The following is a 16,938-nucleotide window of genomic DNA, read 5'->3' as shown; positions in this document are numbered from 1 at the left end:
TCACCTCCTATATATCAAATGCCTTATTGCTCACTAAAGGGAAAGAGTGAATGAAAATGAGCGACTTAATTCAGACAATGAATAGGGCTCTGAAGCTGTCACACATACTGGGGTCAGTTAGATTTTTCTGAAAAATTAAGCATTTTTTAACTAATTAAATTAATACTTTAATTCAGCAAAGATGCATTACAATTGATCAATTGATCAGTGACAATACAGACATTTATAATGTTACAAAATTCCTGTTTATTTAAACATTCAATGTGTCAGAGTCTTAAAAATATGTTTCAGTTTTCATAAAAACAGTAAGCAGAATAACTGAAAACTGATTGCTTAAAACGCAGCTTTGCATCACAGAAATAAATAACATTTTAAAATATATTAAAACAGAAAACAGTTATAATAATTGTAATAATATTTCACAATATCACTGTTTTTACGGTATTTTTGATGAAAATAAAAGTAGCCTTGGTGTGTGTAAGAGAGTTCTTTCAAAAGCATTGCAAAATCTTACCGATTCAGAATGTTTGAACAGTATATACCAAAGTTCACGCAGTTAAAGTGAATTATATAGCAAATTAAATCTTCTCTAAAAATTCAGACAACACTAAAAAACAGAAGTGCAACGGTAGTGCATTATAGATTCAGGACACAGACACACAAACCAATTTTCACACATGCAGACAGACATCTCACAATCACACACAGATCTTTGAGAAATCCTCAGCAGCAGCTGTCTTTAACTGTCAGAAAGACTCACTCATTTTCTGTCTTATGTCTTTACTCTCTTCATTACACACACACACACACACACACACACACACACACACACACACACACACACAGAGTCTGGTTTGCTATCTTTGTGGGGACTCTCCATAGGCGTAATGGTTTTTATACTGTCCAAACTATATATTCTGTCTAACCCGACCCCTAAACCTGCATCACACAAAACTTTCTACATTTTTAATTTTTCAAAAAAACTCATTCTTTCTGTATGATTTATCAGTTTCTGTACCCATGGGGACCTCAATTTAGGTAACCACAGTGACACGAGTCCCCATGAGTCTGTGTGCATTCAGGTTTAAGTCCCCCCCCAAAATTCTAAAGAACGGCTATGTGCTTGTTTCTCTGCCTACATGCCGAGAGAGACAGCTGATTGATAGCAACATTTTAGGAAGAACCAAAAAAGTTTCTTCCGTTACCTTGACGCCAGGCTCGCAAACACACACACACACACACACACACACACACACACACACACACACACACACACACACACACACACACACACACACACACACACACACACACACACACACACACACACACACACACACACACACACCTGCTGGTGACAGTCCAGTCAAAATACCCACAGGAACAGCTCCCCTACAGTGCAGTTGTGTAAGAGGCCACATTTCACCATAATGGCCAAGATGCCATACACCAGAGCCAAGAAAACAGTGAGCTGCTCAAGGCAGCGTCCCATTAGCTGACTCAAAGCAATTTGGTTTTGGTAGAGGATATCCGACTTAACACCAATAGTTTTTACTAAGATCCTGCTCTCTTTTGTCCATCTGGTACACTCACATATTGCAAAGCCTTATTTTGGTAGCAAGTCAATATAAAACTCTCTGAAATAAGAACAGGAGTAGGCTATAAACTATACTGAATTAGGACGTAATTCATGGACTGGCTGTAAATGTGTGATTGTGTTTTTGTCCCTTTGTCATTTAAGTGTAGACAAACCTGCCTTACACTGAAATAAATACGTTAAGTTCTAAGTTAAGCACTAAAACTATTAAAGTAAAACTGAAATACAAAAATCAAAGTTATATAGAAATATTTAATTAAAATAATAAAAGCTCATAACAAAATGAATAAAACAAACTGAAACTAAAACTTTAAAAATAAAAGCTAATTCAAAACATCAATAAATACAATAACAGTGTATAAACACTAAAATAACACTGGTTCTGAACCAAACAATGTAAATCACTTGGGTATGACAATAAGGAAAAAAATGGTTTTGCCCGTGGGACATTGGTGTCATGCAAGATCCTGTCCACTTACCCAAATTCCTAACCAAATTCTTTAATACCTCAAATTTATTTAGTGATATCATGATATTGCTAATCAAAATAGGTCTACCTTTCCAGTTAGCTTAATGCTAAACTTGCAGTCTAAGTTGTTAGCTTGCTAAACGAAGGCTAGCTAACTAACTAAAAAAGTGAAATATAATAGGTAATATAATGTGCTATGCAATGCAAATATAATTGTAACATTTTAGCTCCAAAGTAGACGAAGAAGAAGATTGAAGATGAACTAAATGATGAACAGCTGTGATGATTGAGTTAGTGTCCATGGAAACAGATGAGTGGCGGGAAACTAAGACAGAGATTATGCTTGTTCGACCTGAACCGGCGCTGCACAAGACCGATCGGTGAATGACATCAAAATACCACGAGAGCAATTAGAGAGCAGACAGCGCCGTATGCTTTTCAATCACTCGGTGTCATAAACTGATCGGTCTGTGCAGCGCCGGTTCAAGCCGAACAAGCCTATATACGCTGATTTCACGCAGCCGCCATTTTGAAATGGCTCCAGTGGGAAGAAAACCGGAAGTGTCGCCTTTAATCGTAGGAGAGTCGCGAATGCGATGGCGTATTGTTGTGTTTAATGTAGAAATTAGTTATTCTAAAAATGTACATACATTTCTTTCATACTTTAGACTATAAACAGTGAAATCCATTTATAAATAAAATTATTTTTTTATATATAATTCAGAACGAACTATATACATATCCTATATTGGATATTAACATCCAATAGTGTAAATCGCGGCAGCAGCTTCAGGTTGGTAGTCCAAGGCATTGTTGTCTATCTGTACTTCCGGGGTTCTTCCCACCGGAGCCTCGCTTTCGATTTAAAAATGGCGGCTGCGTGAATTCAGCGTACTGTCTTATTATAGGGAGATGAGAGAGCGGAGAGCTTATTCCATTGGAGAAAGCGTAACGGCTAACTTGGATAATGTGAGGCACCTCAGCCTCAGCCCCAAAGTTATGACAGACAGTTAAAGTTTATGTTAATCAGTTTCTTGTGAATTAGCCCTTTGGTTTTGTGAATAAATGTTCTATATTTGTGTTATATTGCTAGTAAAGGTACAGTTGGACTTTTTGTGGAATGTGCTTTACTGCGGAAAAAAGAGCATGAATATCTCTAGCTGCAAAGCAGTCACTGCAGGGTGCATAAAACTACATTTAAGATTACACTAAAACTTAATTGTAATTTGACACATTTAATCCATTCAAATGATATGTATGTTTTACCCTCATTCATTAAAAAGCGTTATATCATAATCATTAGCCGCACAGCAGTCATAAATCATTAAGACTAACCTGGCAGCAATAGAAAGAACACTTTTGTTTTTATTTTACTTAAACAACATACAATATAACACAATATTTATAAATAAATTATTAATTTTCTCTTTATTCATTAAAATGCATAATATCAGCGTTACATGCATGCATACATGCAGTTATAATAGTCATTACAATTCAAGTCTTAACTGTTAAAGCCTGAGAGCCAACAAAAGAAAACATGGGAATTTTTTACTTTCTTTAGACAATATACAATATCACTAGCACACCATAGAGTGGTGCAGGTATGACGTCACTTTGTAGGCCAACCGGCAGTTAGCATCACACTGGTTCCCTTGAGAAAAACCCAATAGGCTTTTGGATTATTGTTAAAAACAAGCTCTGTGATCAACAAAAGTTTATGATACTTGCATGTTTTGTCCATCAAGATAATTATCACAGATGAACATAACTTTTATGAATTTTGAAGCATAAATGCAGTTGCCAGAAGTAAAAAGCTAAAGATAGGCTAAACGAACTACTGTCCCACAACTTCAATGTCACCACCACTAAGCTTCCAACAAGTCTTTTAGTTTTTATCTAAAAACATTTTCCCAGAAAGTTTGAGTTAGAATAGTTCATAAGAGCACAATTATAAGCATAATGAGGCTGTGAAAGCGGACTGATTTTACCTTTTCTTCGTGATGGCGGGATGACGTTTAATGTCCCCAACAGCCTTTGTAGTCCCATTTAGCCACTTGTTAGCAACAGCCTTTTTCAAGACACGTTACAGCTTCAAAAAAATCACGAGTGGGGTAAAATTTATATATTTTATATCGTAGAATAAAACGTGAAAGTGTTCTTGAGCTTGTGTTCACCTGCCATTTAACCAAAACCCAATTACAAAAAACCCATTGGGTCTCATTCATGAAACATTCGTAAATATACGAGTAAATATGAGAGTGATTTGCGCGTAAAGAGACCTTCCCAAAAACTCATCTCCTGATTCACAAATACTTCGTAAACGTCAGATGTGATAGTGAAATGTGTGTGTGTGTGTTAATGAATTCCAATTAGTCGTAAATGGGACGTGCGTGCACGCTCATTCTCAATTACCATAAATCCCGCCCATTAAATCCGACTGACAACTATTTATGGGCATCATATTATGACACCAAACGAAGGATTTCAACATGTCTTCTCAAAAGCGAATGAAAAAGAAAAATTTCTCAGATGCAGAAATCGAAGTTTTATTATCAGAAGTTCATTCATTCATCTGTTAATCAAACAGTCCCAGAAGTAAAAAGAAAAACCATATGTAATTACTATATATAATATTTTTTCAAAATGCTGTATAAATATGTACCCGATTAAGGTGAATTAAAATGCAGCCTTAGTTATTAATGAGCAAAACGTTAGGATGTTAAACTCACTATTTACGCGTGGCTGGGAGCAGGTGTAGATTTCTTTCGTACCAACTAACATTTGGAAAATACAAACATTTTAATGAATCCGAAAATTTACGGCAGAACCACTTTACACTAGCCTTGTTAAAACCAGACCATTCTCAGTTGTAACTGAGTTAGGGTCTGGCAAAGCTCCAGTAGCACCTCAATGCAGTACATGAGATCCACGGGGAGGAGTCGGATCAAGATCAAAGGGGTGGAGATGGGTAGGATTAGGGGTGGGCTTAGGGATTAGGGATGGGTTTAGGGATCAGGGGGCGGAGATGGGTAGGTTTGGTATATGTAAGGTGGGAGGAGTTGGATCTGGATCCGACTCCTCCCCGTGGATTTCATGTTCTGCAGTGAGGACCATCTCCAAAGCTCCATAGACAAATCATTTCCAGAGGGGCGTCACCAACGGACCAACTCAAATGCCTCTTGGCGCAATTGAATAGACCTAAAACCAATCAGAACGATGAAGGACATGACGTATGCAGAGCGACGGAGAAACATCTGAGACTCGGACAGCAATTCTGTTTGTGATTTCGAGGAAAATTATGTAGCAATGGCTTCTGACGACTTTTGCCGGTTTTATAAAAGAGATATGATAATAGCTGGTGTCCACCGCCACTCCAGCAACATTTTTACAACATTTGGAAAAACGACTAGCATCTCAGACCGATTGAAACATCTCGGATTGACGGTCGAACAGAAAACATCAAGATCTGATCGCATTTGCCCCCGTTGTAAGGCATTTATATTGCGATTAGAACGTGATTTGCCAGTGTATAGGTCATGGTTAAAGGACGAGCAAGACGGGGAAGCGACAGGATCGACAGATGCCGTTGAAAAAAGACAACGTGAGTCTACTCCGTCAAAAACACAGAGGGATTTAAAAAAGTTTCGGCCAAACACTCCAAGTCCTGGTCGACCGAATATTGCTAGGAGGAGTATTACGGAGGTAACACATCTTTTTTAGATATGAAGGCTTCGAGTGCTGTTCTTTGCTCGGGTTTTAACGAAAATGATCATTTTAAATCGCTTGACACAGACGCGATAGCTGATTCGAATGAGTGATGTTCCACGGCGGCATCCATCTTTGTAATGCACAAAATCTGCTTCACAGTCGCTGCTCTGTCGTCATCGTGTAAAGCCCGCCCCAACGTTTCTGATTGGTGCCGCGATTTCGACGGATTGGAAATGGGTTTCAATGGGCTCTTTGCCAGACCTACTTGCAGAGCAAATCTAAATTTGCCGGAAGTTGTCTGGGTTTTCCCAGGCTAACTTTACACACGATTTACACAAAAATTCGTTCTGCTCGTGTTTCATGAATAAGACCCATTGACTTCAGGACGATGGAAATGGAAGAGCTAAAATGCTAATTCGCTTCCACGTTTTGGCCTACAAAGTGATGTCATACCTGCACCACTTTATTACATACTATGGTAATGCCGTAAATGAGTCCTACCTGTCGCGACATTCCCTTCTCTGCCTTCTCTTATAAAATAACCTTTTTATCATAGTAAAATCTACATGTCGTTCCCAAAAAAAGTATTTTTTAGCGTAAAACATGTTGAAGATTAGTGGGCAGGCAGTTGATTCATTAAATGATAAGCTATTTTCTCACAAAAGTGGTTTATTTGGTGCTGTGAAGCCTCTTCTCCATTGACATCCATTACATTTTTTTTTTTAAAAGCCTCTGGTCTCATTCCCTGTGTACCGCCACAGCCGAGCGTTAGCATTAGCCGTTACGCTTATTTGGCTAAAGGTTGCAGGCTTGCATTCTAGTGGCTTTGACAAAGGAAACAGGAAACTAACAGTCAACAACCTAAAATTCCATGAAAATGAAACTAACACAACATTATTGTGACACTAATGTGATATGCAATATGTTTGCTTGAGAATCTGCTCCATGACATCATCATTAAGGCCCAACACAGACCAAAATAGCAGTGTACAGGCTTAGGTATAATCACCTAAGCAACAGCCTCAGCAGCAGAAAGCAGGGCTACTCTCACTGAGGCAGAAACAGACAAGGGATGATGTCTCTCAGGACATACTGTCTTAAAATACATCTGCAAATAGGCCACCTGACTAGGGCTGTTTGAAATAGACAACTCCAACTCATCCGTCCAGACAAAGACACACACAGGATTAACAAGCACTCTCTCTCTCTCTCTCTCTCTCTCTCTCTCTCTCTCTCTCTCTCTCTCTCTCTCTCTCTCTCTCTCTCTCTCTCTCTCTCTCGCCACTACTCTGGCAAAATTAAAAGCTGTAAAAGAACAACGGATAATACGTGGACAAAAGCGGATTTTAAAATGTCATGCTCTTTTATCCATTTGCTCGTTGGAATCTGATCCTCACCAGAATTTGCGTGTGAAAATGACTGTTTGCCAAATGTGCAAAAGTATTGATCAAAACTTAAATATAAAACTATCAGAATAAAAACACCAATAACTAAATATGCAGATTACATTTCACACTGCAATTGGCAGCTTGTTATTGCTTTCCATCAAGCTGTATGAAACTTAGTACTGCTCGCGTGGCGGTCCAAATTAACAAAAATATTTTAATTATTATTTCAATTACATGAATGTACTAGTCTATTTTAGTATGATACAAAAAAGTTATAGAGGATTAAGTTTATTATTATGAAAAATGCATAAACAAACTATTTTAAAATTTAAACATGTTTTACTCTAAAATTGTGAGAAAGTCAAAGCCATGAATCTAAACATATCTCAAAGAGTTTGCGTTAGTAAGATTTTGTTTGGGCGCAGTACCAAATGTTTCCACTAAAATGTGTCTCTTATTAATTTCCAACACGGTCATTTTTGACCACGAACAATAAAGTGTGCCTATTTTTTTCAGGACCATTTAACTTTTTTGAAACGTCCATAATGTTTGTGTGTGTGTTCACATAGCAAGTGCCAAAACCTTTACCAAGTCTCGTACCATTACGAAAAACAAAATCTAAAATCTAAAAAAAACGAATTATTCGGTCAAAAATGACTGAACGGCACCAGAGGGTTAACTGGGTCATAAATACATTGCACAGTAATCTTCCATGCATCTCCATTAAGTCAGTTAACTTATAGTCATAATAAATATTTATCAGCTATACTAGAATTAGTTAATCTTATTAACACACAGTTAACAACACCTTTTTCCAGCTTTTTTTCAGCCAATAAGCTTCTGCTACTGGGTGATTTTCACAAAATGTAATTAATATTCATGAGCAGGGTTAACTGAAAATATTAAACTGTTTCACAAACATTTTGTAATGTTGTTACTAGAAATGTATCAAGAATTAATGTCCAAATATGTTATATCTTGCCATGAATTAAAAAAAAAACTTTTTTGACTTTGCTGAGGCAAAATTGTGTGCTACTAAAGAAAAATGTAAGCGTTGATCTCTGCATAGAGAGAAGGACACATAAACAGGGAACTAGAACTAGAAGTGTGTTAGACAAGATTGTCAGTGTCAGGACAAGCTGTACACACACACACACACACACACACACACAAACACAAGTATTGAAAAGAACTGAACAGCTGTAGGTAGCCTATATTTAAATGGACAGAATGTGGGTGACTGGAGCATTTTAAAATAACCAAGCAAATGACATGTGTATGTGGGACAGGGGCAGAGGCACCTAACACCCACAGATCAGCACAAAGCTATAATGTGAATATGAGAAAATACATTTGCTTCACATTAATTCCATGAATGTATTATGTAAGACCTACTATTCATAAAAGTATGTGTTGGGACTGTTTAGTCAGAATGTTTTCTATCATCCATCCCACAACCACATGGCAACCATAATTTCTACCAAAATACCACAGGTACTGCAATTACTGTTACAAAGGTCTTCAGAAAAACATTACATTCATTTAACTGTGTTAAACCCTTCCAGAATACGTTTTCAATGGCAGTTGTTGTGAATACCAGGTTACCACAGTTTTATTGTAGGAGCAAATAACTGTAGCAACCGTGGTATTTTTGGCAGAAAATATGGTTAGAGGAGTGCAATTTTGTAAGGGTAAAAGGAAACCGTTCAAAACATCACATTAAGCAATATTTCATTCCAGTGCAAGCTGGGTATATTATCAGTTTTAAAAAAAAATGATTACCTACTATCAGTGTTTATGTTTTAATTAAAATGTTACATTTTAAATCTGTGAAAGAACAGTGGTTCCTTTAAGAATTTATTTTATGATACAGAGTCAAGAAATTATCTGATAACATTTTGGACAGTTTCAGTAAAGACAAAATATCTTGTGGGCCAAGAAAGTTTAATAACTCCTGATTTATTGCAGCTACCGGCAGAAACTCTACTTTCAGTGTAAGATATTTTCCACCGCTCTACCTTATTCTCAGAGTATCTTTCCCTCAGATCCTAGGAGTGTGTGTGTGTGTGTGTGTGTGTGTGTGTGTGTGTGTGTGTGTGTGTGTGTGTGTGTGTGTGTGTGTGTGTGTGTGTGTGTGTGTGTGTGTGTGTGTGTGTGTGTGTGCACATGTTTTTCTATGTCAGCCAATCTCTCACTGTTTGTGACTTCATTCACATGTTAATAATCACTCGGCTAATCGGTTGCTTAGACACTATGCTATAACTCCACCTCAGTCAAGACTTGCTGAAGTGCTTGAAAATGCACATCAATATACACACACTTCTTTCATTAGACTCGTTCCTCTCTGGAGGACTAAAGGGTTTTGATTCATTTCTCTATTAATCCATCTCAATGCAGTTTTGTTGTTGAGTCGTAATGTAGACGTAGGGTTCTGGGGTTGGGGATAGGATGCTTTAAAATGAAAATATAAATATGCATACATATTGTATATGTGTATATACGTATATACACACAGTATATACAGTATGTATGCATATATATATATATATCAGGGGCGTAGAATTTAGTAGGGACGCTAGGGACGTGTCCCTACCAATATCCAGTGACACTGATATATCCCTAGCAATATTTTCGATCAAAACTTTAAATATATTAAATATTGATGTCCCCGTCCCCACCAATTACAAAATCAAACCTACGCCACTGATATATATATATATATATATAAACAATAATAGTGATATTATTCTACAAGGACCTATAAGTGCAATAATATTGTATATTTTTCTGTCATAAAGATGAATTTGACAGTAAAAAATGACTTTACATTGATGCGGATATACATTTACTGATATTGAAAAAAAAACATATGTAAAATGATTTTTATACAGCTGGGAGAAAAATATTCTGATAGTGGGACTGAGTTTTCCTTTCATAAACTCTTGCAAACAAAAGCCATAAATACAGTTTGTGTTACTACAGTAAATGTGTGGATTGAAAAGCCTTATGTCTGCACATGGCACAGCTTTCTCCTGTTGTACTTGTTTACAATGTTTAATCTTGTTAAAACAATTTCGAGTTTGCACCGAGGCCTGAAATAAAGAATTCTGTGTTGAATTCAAATGGACCATGCAGTGCATTACTCTGATTCACGCAGCGTTGGTCAATCTGTAAACAAATCCACTTTGTGATATTACAGTGTCTTGTGCCACACAATCCAAGAAGCCCAGTTTTGTTTGACATTAGTGTTTCCCATATACTAACTACATACTAAAAATGTCATATCATAAAGAAAAAGAGCTGGACCAACTGCTAACAAAATGTAGCCACACCAGCAGCATTTTTGAGGTCAGAAGCCAAAACTACCACACACATACTCACACACAAATACAGACAGAGACAGCCACACATACTGTCAGTGGCTGAAATCAGAATAGCGTACAACTCATAATATTTCTTCCATATCTTTATATATCTCTTCTCCTCTCCTATATAGCGCAGCAGTGAATTATGGGAGTTATGCTAAATGTTCCATGGACTCTTGCAGATTATTCCTCGACCAGGAAGACTGCTTTTTCCAAGATGAGTAAAATCAGCGTTATATAACACTGCGTTTGAATGATTGCAAAATACATGAGGATTGTGTTTGCTCTCAAGGGTGGGTGGTGAAGCTGGAGAGCTTTTGATGCTGGAAACAAAGAATTGAATTTCTTTACATAAGCTAGAAGACTCATTTGCACAACATGAACATTGTGTTGGAGATGAGAGCATTGGATTAATGTGTCTTCATCAAAAGCTAATCAGAGACCAGTACAAATCAGAAACAGTCCTGGTAATGTACTGTAACACAAGTATCACTACATTACCGCCGAGTTGAGACTAAAATGCGTGTAAATGCATCAAAAAGTTAGAGTCACCATGTTGTAAGAGTCAGTGTTTCTTGCACACAACATGAACACAGCGCAAGCTATGATGTCAAATTAAAAAAAAAAAAAAATTAATAAGCCACAAAGATTCATGAAACAGACTGTTTATATATATAATTATAATTGAATCGATATCTAAATGAATCGATGTCAAACTGAAATCGAATTGCAAGCTTATGAATCAAATCATGAAGTTTGTGTCAATAACCCAACCCCCCCTCCCTAATTCTCACTCCAAGCTGAACTCAAAAGTTGGCAACGCTGATTTTACACAGAAACAGTAGGACTGAAGGTCATTTGGCTTATAGTGTCTCTTAGTGTGGTGATCCTGAATACTTGAAAGCAAACCATAGCCAATGGAATAATGGAGAGCTCATTTTTAGTCTGTGATTTCAGTCCCTGTGTTCCTGAGAGGACTGTATTAAATGAATGTGAATAGTGTAGACAGCCCAAATCTCTCTCACGGTGTAAGCTGTATCATTTAATCCGTATGTCCGTGTGTGTGACTGCACAGCTGTGACAGCTGGCTTTATGAGGTCAAATGACAGAGCCATCTGTACTCAAATGTAGCAGCTCTTTCACTCACACACACTTGACCTCATACTCTTGATCTGCCAGAAAGATGCACTCAAAGTTGAGCAAAAGTTGAAAAGCATTCAACGAGACATGGACTATACCGTAGGGTCTCCATGGTGACTCTATGACTGTGGCGGTCAAATGGTAGGATGGAAAGAAACAGGCAGAGAAAGAGAGAAGTGCTCTGAAAGCTGATAGTCAATGGGAGAGGAACTCCATGGCACTTGAAATATGATAGGCCAAGGCAGAGAAGGACTTTCTGTAATGTGATGTGGTTGCTGCTGTCCGTCTCTAGCCACTGACAGGTGCACTGGGAGGGTTTCCTCATACAATTTCCGTACAGTGTCACATGGCCCATCCAGCACACGCCTATGAGCCCTATGAGAGGTGTTGAGGTCTCCTCAAAACAAAGACTGCAGGACATACAATACTCTTGTCTGAAAACAATCCTTATATACAGATAAGAAGTGCCAGACCGATATATGGGTAGATCAATTAAGCTGTTGATTTTTGGCAAATTATTGTAAATTATTTAATAATAATAAACTATTATGGAAAACGTTTAGCCACCAAATCAAAGTCATGTGGTACAACCAACCTGAAGAAGAAAAAAAAACAGGAAATTATATAATTAAGAGGAAAACACTGAAAAAACTCTTGACTGTTTGTCATGGTCATCAATTTTTTTTTTTTTTTATAAATCAGATATTTTAACCATTTTATGGCATGGCCAGATTAGAACAGGCTGTGAACCTATTGAATTATTCATTCATGAATAGAAAAATAATAATAATATTAATAACAACACTTTCAGTTTGAAAATAATCAATAATAATTCAATTACTTTTATAAACATTTAGATGTATAAACATCATTTGTATAAACAACATTTAGATTTATAAACATCATAGAGTTTAAAGCTGCAGTCCGTAGCTTTTTTGGGGTTAAAATTATCCAAAATACATAATTGAGAAAATACATAACCAGCCAGTGTTCAAAACTATCTGCTTGCCTTAGCTCGATTCAAAGCGGTAAGCTTGTAATAATGTTTTTAATTCCAGTGGTACTGGTGGATTTCCACGGGAGATTCGAGCATGTCTTTGCGTCATTACGTCACATCTGTACACATTAAGAAGGAGTCTCGGCTAGTAGGCTATGAGTGTGAGGATGTTGGAGGTGGAGATTTATAGCCTTTTCTCACAGCACTTGATATAATTTAACTTATCAATTTGATGGCGGATCCAGAAAGGTTCAAACGACAATCACCAGTGACAACAGATTCACCCGCTGTAAAATGCAAAAGACTTCGTTCGGACTTCGGAGTGGCTACAGAAAAAAAGAGACTGCAACCGGACCCATGCGAAAACAAGGATACATATCGGAAGGACATTACATGTAGTCACGCAATCCTGACATTGTTAACATTAACAATTTGAGAACAAAATATAATTTTCACTGTTTTGCGTGATATGATAAGCGATTTTTAGATTTAATCAGCGCGATTTACTGCAATGTCAGAACCAGAACAAAAGTGGATGTGCCTTACTTGTTCAGATGACATTTTCCAGTGAAAATTATTATGTTGGTCATACTTCCAAAAAGAATAATCTGTGATTCTGAATGCCAGTATCCACCCCAGCACGGTGACTGACAGCTGCACAGTCTCCTCAAACATTGTGTTCATCCGCGCTGTGCAGTGTCGAAGTACAACTCACGTAAAGTTGATAATTCCACGAATAACTGCAATGACAGATTTCGAACAGAGATGGCGACAAAGAGGAAAAACTGCGGACTGCAACTTTAATTAAATAATACAAAGATAACATTTCTAAGAACTTGAAAAATGCATTTTAAACATTTTACAATATTTAATTATCTTGGAATTTCTTATTTCTTACTGATCATCAATGTTTTTGTGAATTTTGAGCAATATTGTGCAAAATAAGGGTTTGCTTGACTTCAGCCATTTTTGTCACATTATGCAGCTTATATATCAATATTATATATATATATTGTTCATCGGCCAACATGCTTTCTAAATATTGACATCGACTATCAAGAACGCAATCTCCGTTGACCAATAAATAGAGGCTCACTCTATGAATGTGCCTCAAGAGAGCATGTCTGAATATTTGTACCGCAGTCTGCTGTTCATGTTTCAGTCTACCATATGCTTTGGTCAGTAATTTTCTAGCTCTTTCAGTGACTCACTAAGGAACGAGCATTTTTAGCAGGAGACAGAACCATGTCTCTCTCTGTGCCAATTCAGTTGAAACTATTTGCGAGCAGCAGGGTGCTAGGCTATTTCAGCCTGTCTATTTATACTGATCGTCCTAAAACGTGTGACTGACATAGGCCTACCAGTGAAACACATGAACAAAAAAGACAGATAAATCGACATATAGCTAGCAAAGCAGACCGAAGAAAGCGTGAACGGGTTATGGCATGGTATACACAGACCACTTTTGGTGGGATTTGTTAAATGTAATCACACACACCTAACAAAGAAACACATAGGCCTACATTCCAACATCATAAGGAAATACCGATGGTCCCAATTTATCTACAAAAAATTGAGAATAAATAGGTATTAAAAATAAGATAAAAAAAAAAAAAAAAAAAACATTTTATTAAAATAATTACATAATACATCCAACAATACAGTAGTATAATGAGTAGAAAAAAACGTAATAATGTAACCTAAAAAAACGAAATATTTCCCAAATAATATTTTATACATATTTACATAATTTAGACATTTATATTTAATAAAATAGAAATATTTATAATAATTGTTCACAGTATAAATAGGGTCTTTATACAAGAAGTTATATAGATTCCTTTACAATTTTAGGATGGGGGGGGGTCCCACACATGAGGTGAGGATGATCATATTTGGAGGTCAATCTAAAAAGATTGAAAACCCCTGATCTAATGCACACGACTCAAACTCAAATCTAGATCAGTGACGTGAGGATGCTCCCTATCCAATCCTCGACCCCTAAAATAGGTCATAATATTAATACCAAGACCTACATCTAAAACCTTTAACATCTCTGGGGATGAAGTAGTTCTGCATTCACATGTTAGGCTACACTTGACAGTTAATCAGGTCAAATAAAACGAAGGCCACGTAGTAGTGTATACTAGTGTATAAGTGTATATGCCACAAATGCTCCGTAAACAAACTGTTTGATTGAGCCTGTGCGCTGCCATGACGACTGCGCTCGCTTAGAAAAGGGGCGTGGTCTGTAGAGGACAAGTGGGCGTGTCTTTGGCGTCCACAACAACTGGAATCGCTTATAAAGGGGACGTGTCCGTTCGCAGAATATGAGTGCATCCTTCTGTATCTGCATATTTTTTTAATGAGTCCTGTTTTGTATCGAATAGTGTCCATTCATGGATAGGTGACCTACAGTGACAAATCTGGCAACAAATTTAAAGAGGCTGATGGTTGTCATGTGAGTGAAAAATTCGGTGAGCCATCAAAGCCTCGCTAGTCCGATTACAGCACCCGAATCCCGCGCACATGATCCCCGCGTTGTTGGGCTCCAATGCCCGCTGTTGTAACCAAACACGATACACACGCTCGCGCACTCACAACAGGTAACGGTGCAATATTTATAAGCTCTTCAGAGCGTAATGCAACCTCTTTATATGAGTGTCGAAGCAAATATTAAAATGATGCGAAAGAAATGTTTACTTTACTTCTGTGCGCATATATGTGCAGCAGACTCACCTCGATCCATTTCTGAGCTTCTTGAAACGCTGGTTCAGGGGTAGCGTCTGCAGATTCACCCTGATCCAGCTGGGCATTTGAAGCCGAATCGTTTCCAGGACTGGCCATTTCACCCCCCAAAAAAGCGTCTTAGCAAGAGGCCACTGAAAGCCTAGATGCGATATCCAGCGCTCCGCAAACAGACCTGTGTGTTTACTTCAGATCATTCGCCGTAATAAGCGGACACGTTCTTCAATATGCTGAGCTCGAGCGTTCACGGCGCAACACACTGCGGTTCTCCAGCGCTCAGCAGCACTGCAGATGAACTGCACGAACTACCACGCTCGATGCAATACGACCGACCTCCGATGCTAAAAATATCAACTAAAAAAACACCAGAGGTCTACGTTGAGCCAATGCGTTAGGGGCAGCAAGGCGAGCGCATCAGCCTCCCTGTCTCTTCTCCTAGAGAACGGGAGACTGGCATGCGCGAGAGCGCGGGGGAACGGAATTTAACGAGAACAATAGAGTTCCGTTACCGCTCCAGTTACGGCCAGATATCTCTCCCACTCTCTCTCTTTATATATTATATTATATTATATTATATTATATTATATTATATTATATTATATTATATTATATTATATTATATTATGTTATATTATATTATATCAACAACTCTCTCCCTCTTGTCTCTCTGTCTCTCAAAGTATTATATTAATAGTTTATTAATATTAAGTAGGCCTATAGCCTAAACCTATAGTTGCATTTCCTGAAGAAAATACCAGTGCTTGAATGGCTGCACACGATTTAAGTAAATTCACAATTCTAAAAGTTTCTAAAGTTTTAGGGGAAAAGTTTTCTAAAAGTTTCCCATGTATAGAGGTACAGAGACAAAGACTGATAGCAACAACTGAAATATGCAATTGCTATTTGTCCCCTAGAATTAATTTTCAGAGTAATTTTTTACCTTAACCCGTTTAATCCCAATTTTTTTCTTGCAACTTGAGTACATGCATTTTACTCCTTAGACCTCCCTAACACTCAAACATTATGCCTTTTTTGATTTTATGTTGGTTAAGTTAGTGAAATATTAGGTTTTATACTCGGTCACAATAGTGACCGGTGGGAAACGCCATAGTCAGAATTCATACAAATTCTTCAATTAGACCTATTGACACAATTCATTCCAAGACATCCAATACCTCGTTTTGTCATTTCGTGAAGGAGGCTTGGTCAGTTGAAAAGGCTCCCATGTACAAAGTTACACCCTGGAGGAACTTCTGCTTGTTCGACAAGACCATGACTTCACTTGAGCCCTGTCCTAGGCCAGTTTCAGGGAGATGTGTGTGCACTCATTCAGTGCACTGAGGATGGGCCGTACGTTGTAGAAAGGGTTGTTTGTGGTCATGTGTAGGGCACACCAATTGGTTCTCATGAACATCTGCCTAATCCTCCAGAGTTCACCTTTGCATTGCCATTCAATAGTCTACCTGGTCTACTTTCACCCACGGGACTCCCTATCTAAGCCATCACTATCACAGTCACTTTCA

At 37.7% G+C, this 16,938-nt stretch overlaps 1 protein-coding gene across 1 annotated transcript in view; it reads right to left on the bottom strand.

The window, feature by feature from the left end:
* limch1a (LIM and calponin homology domains 1a) overlaps window positions 1-15,885 on the bottom strand; it is a 53,348-nt gene extending 37,463 nt beyond the window's left edge. The window contains exon 1 of the mRNA XM_056256837.1: window positions 15,407-15,885. Coding sequence (XP_056112812.1) covers window positions 15,407-15,514 — 108 coding nt within the window. The 5' untranslated portion in view covers window positions 15,515-15,885. The remainder of the gene's footprint in view (window positions 1-15,406) is intronic.
* Window positions 15,886-16,938: the final 1,053 nt, after the last annotated feature.

Source organism: Rhinichthys klamathensis, unplaced genomic scaffold (genome assembly GCF_029890125.1).
Source record: "Rhinichthys klamathensis goyatoka isolate OS25496 unplaced genomic scaffold, OSU_Roscu_1.1 h1tg000133l_1, whole genome shotgun sequence".
Classification (NCBI taxonomy): domain Eukaryota; kingdom Metazoa; phylum Chordata; class Actinopteri; order Cypriniformes; family Leuciscidae; genus Rhinichthys; species Rhinichthys klamathensis.
Note: the sequence above shows the minus strand (reverse complement) of the source record. Positions and strands in the feature narration are given on the sequence as shown.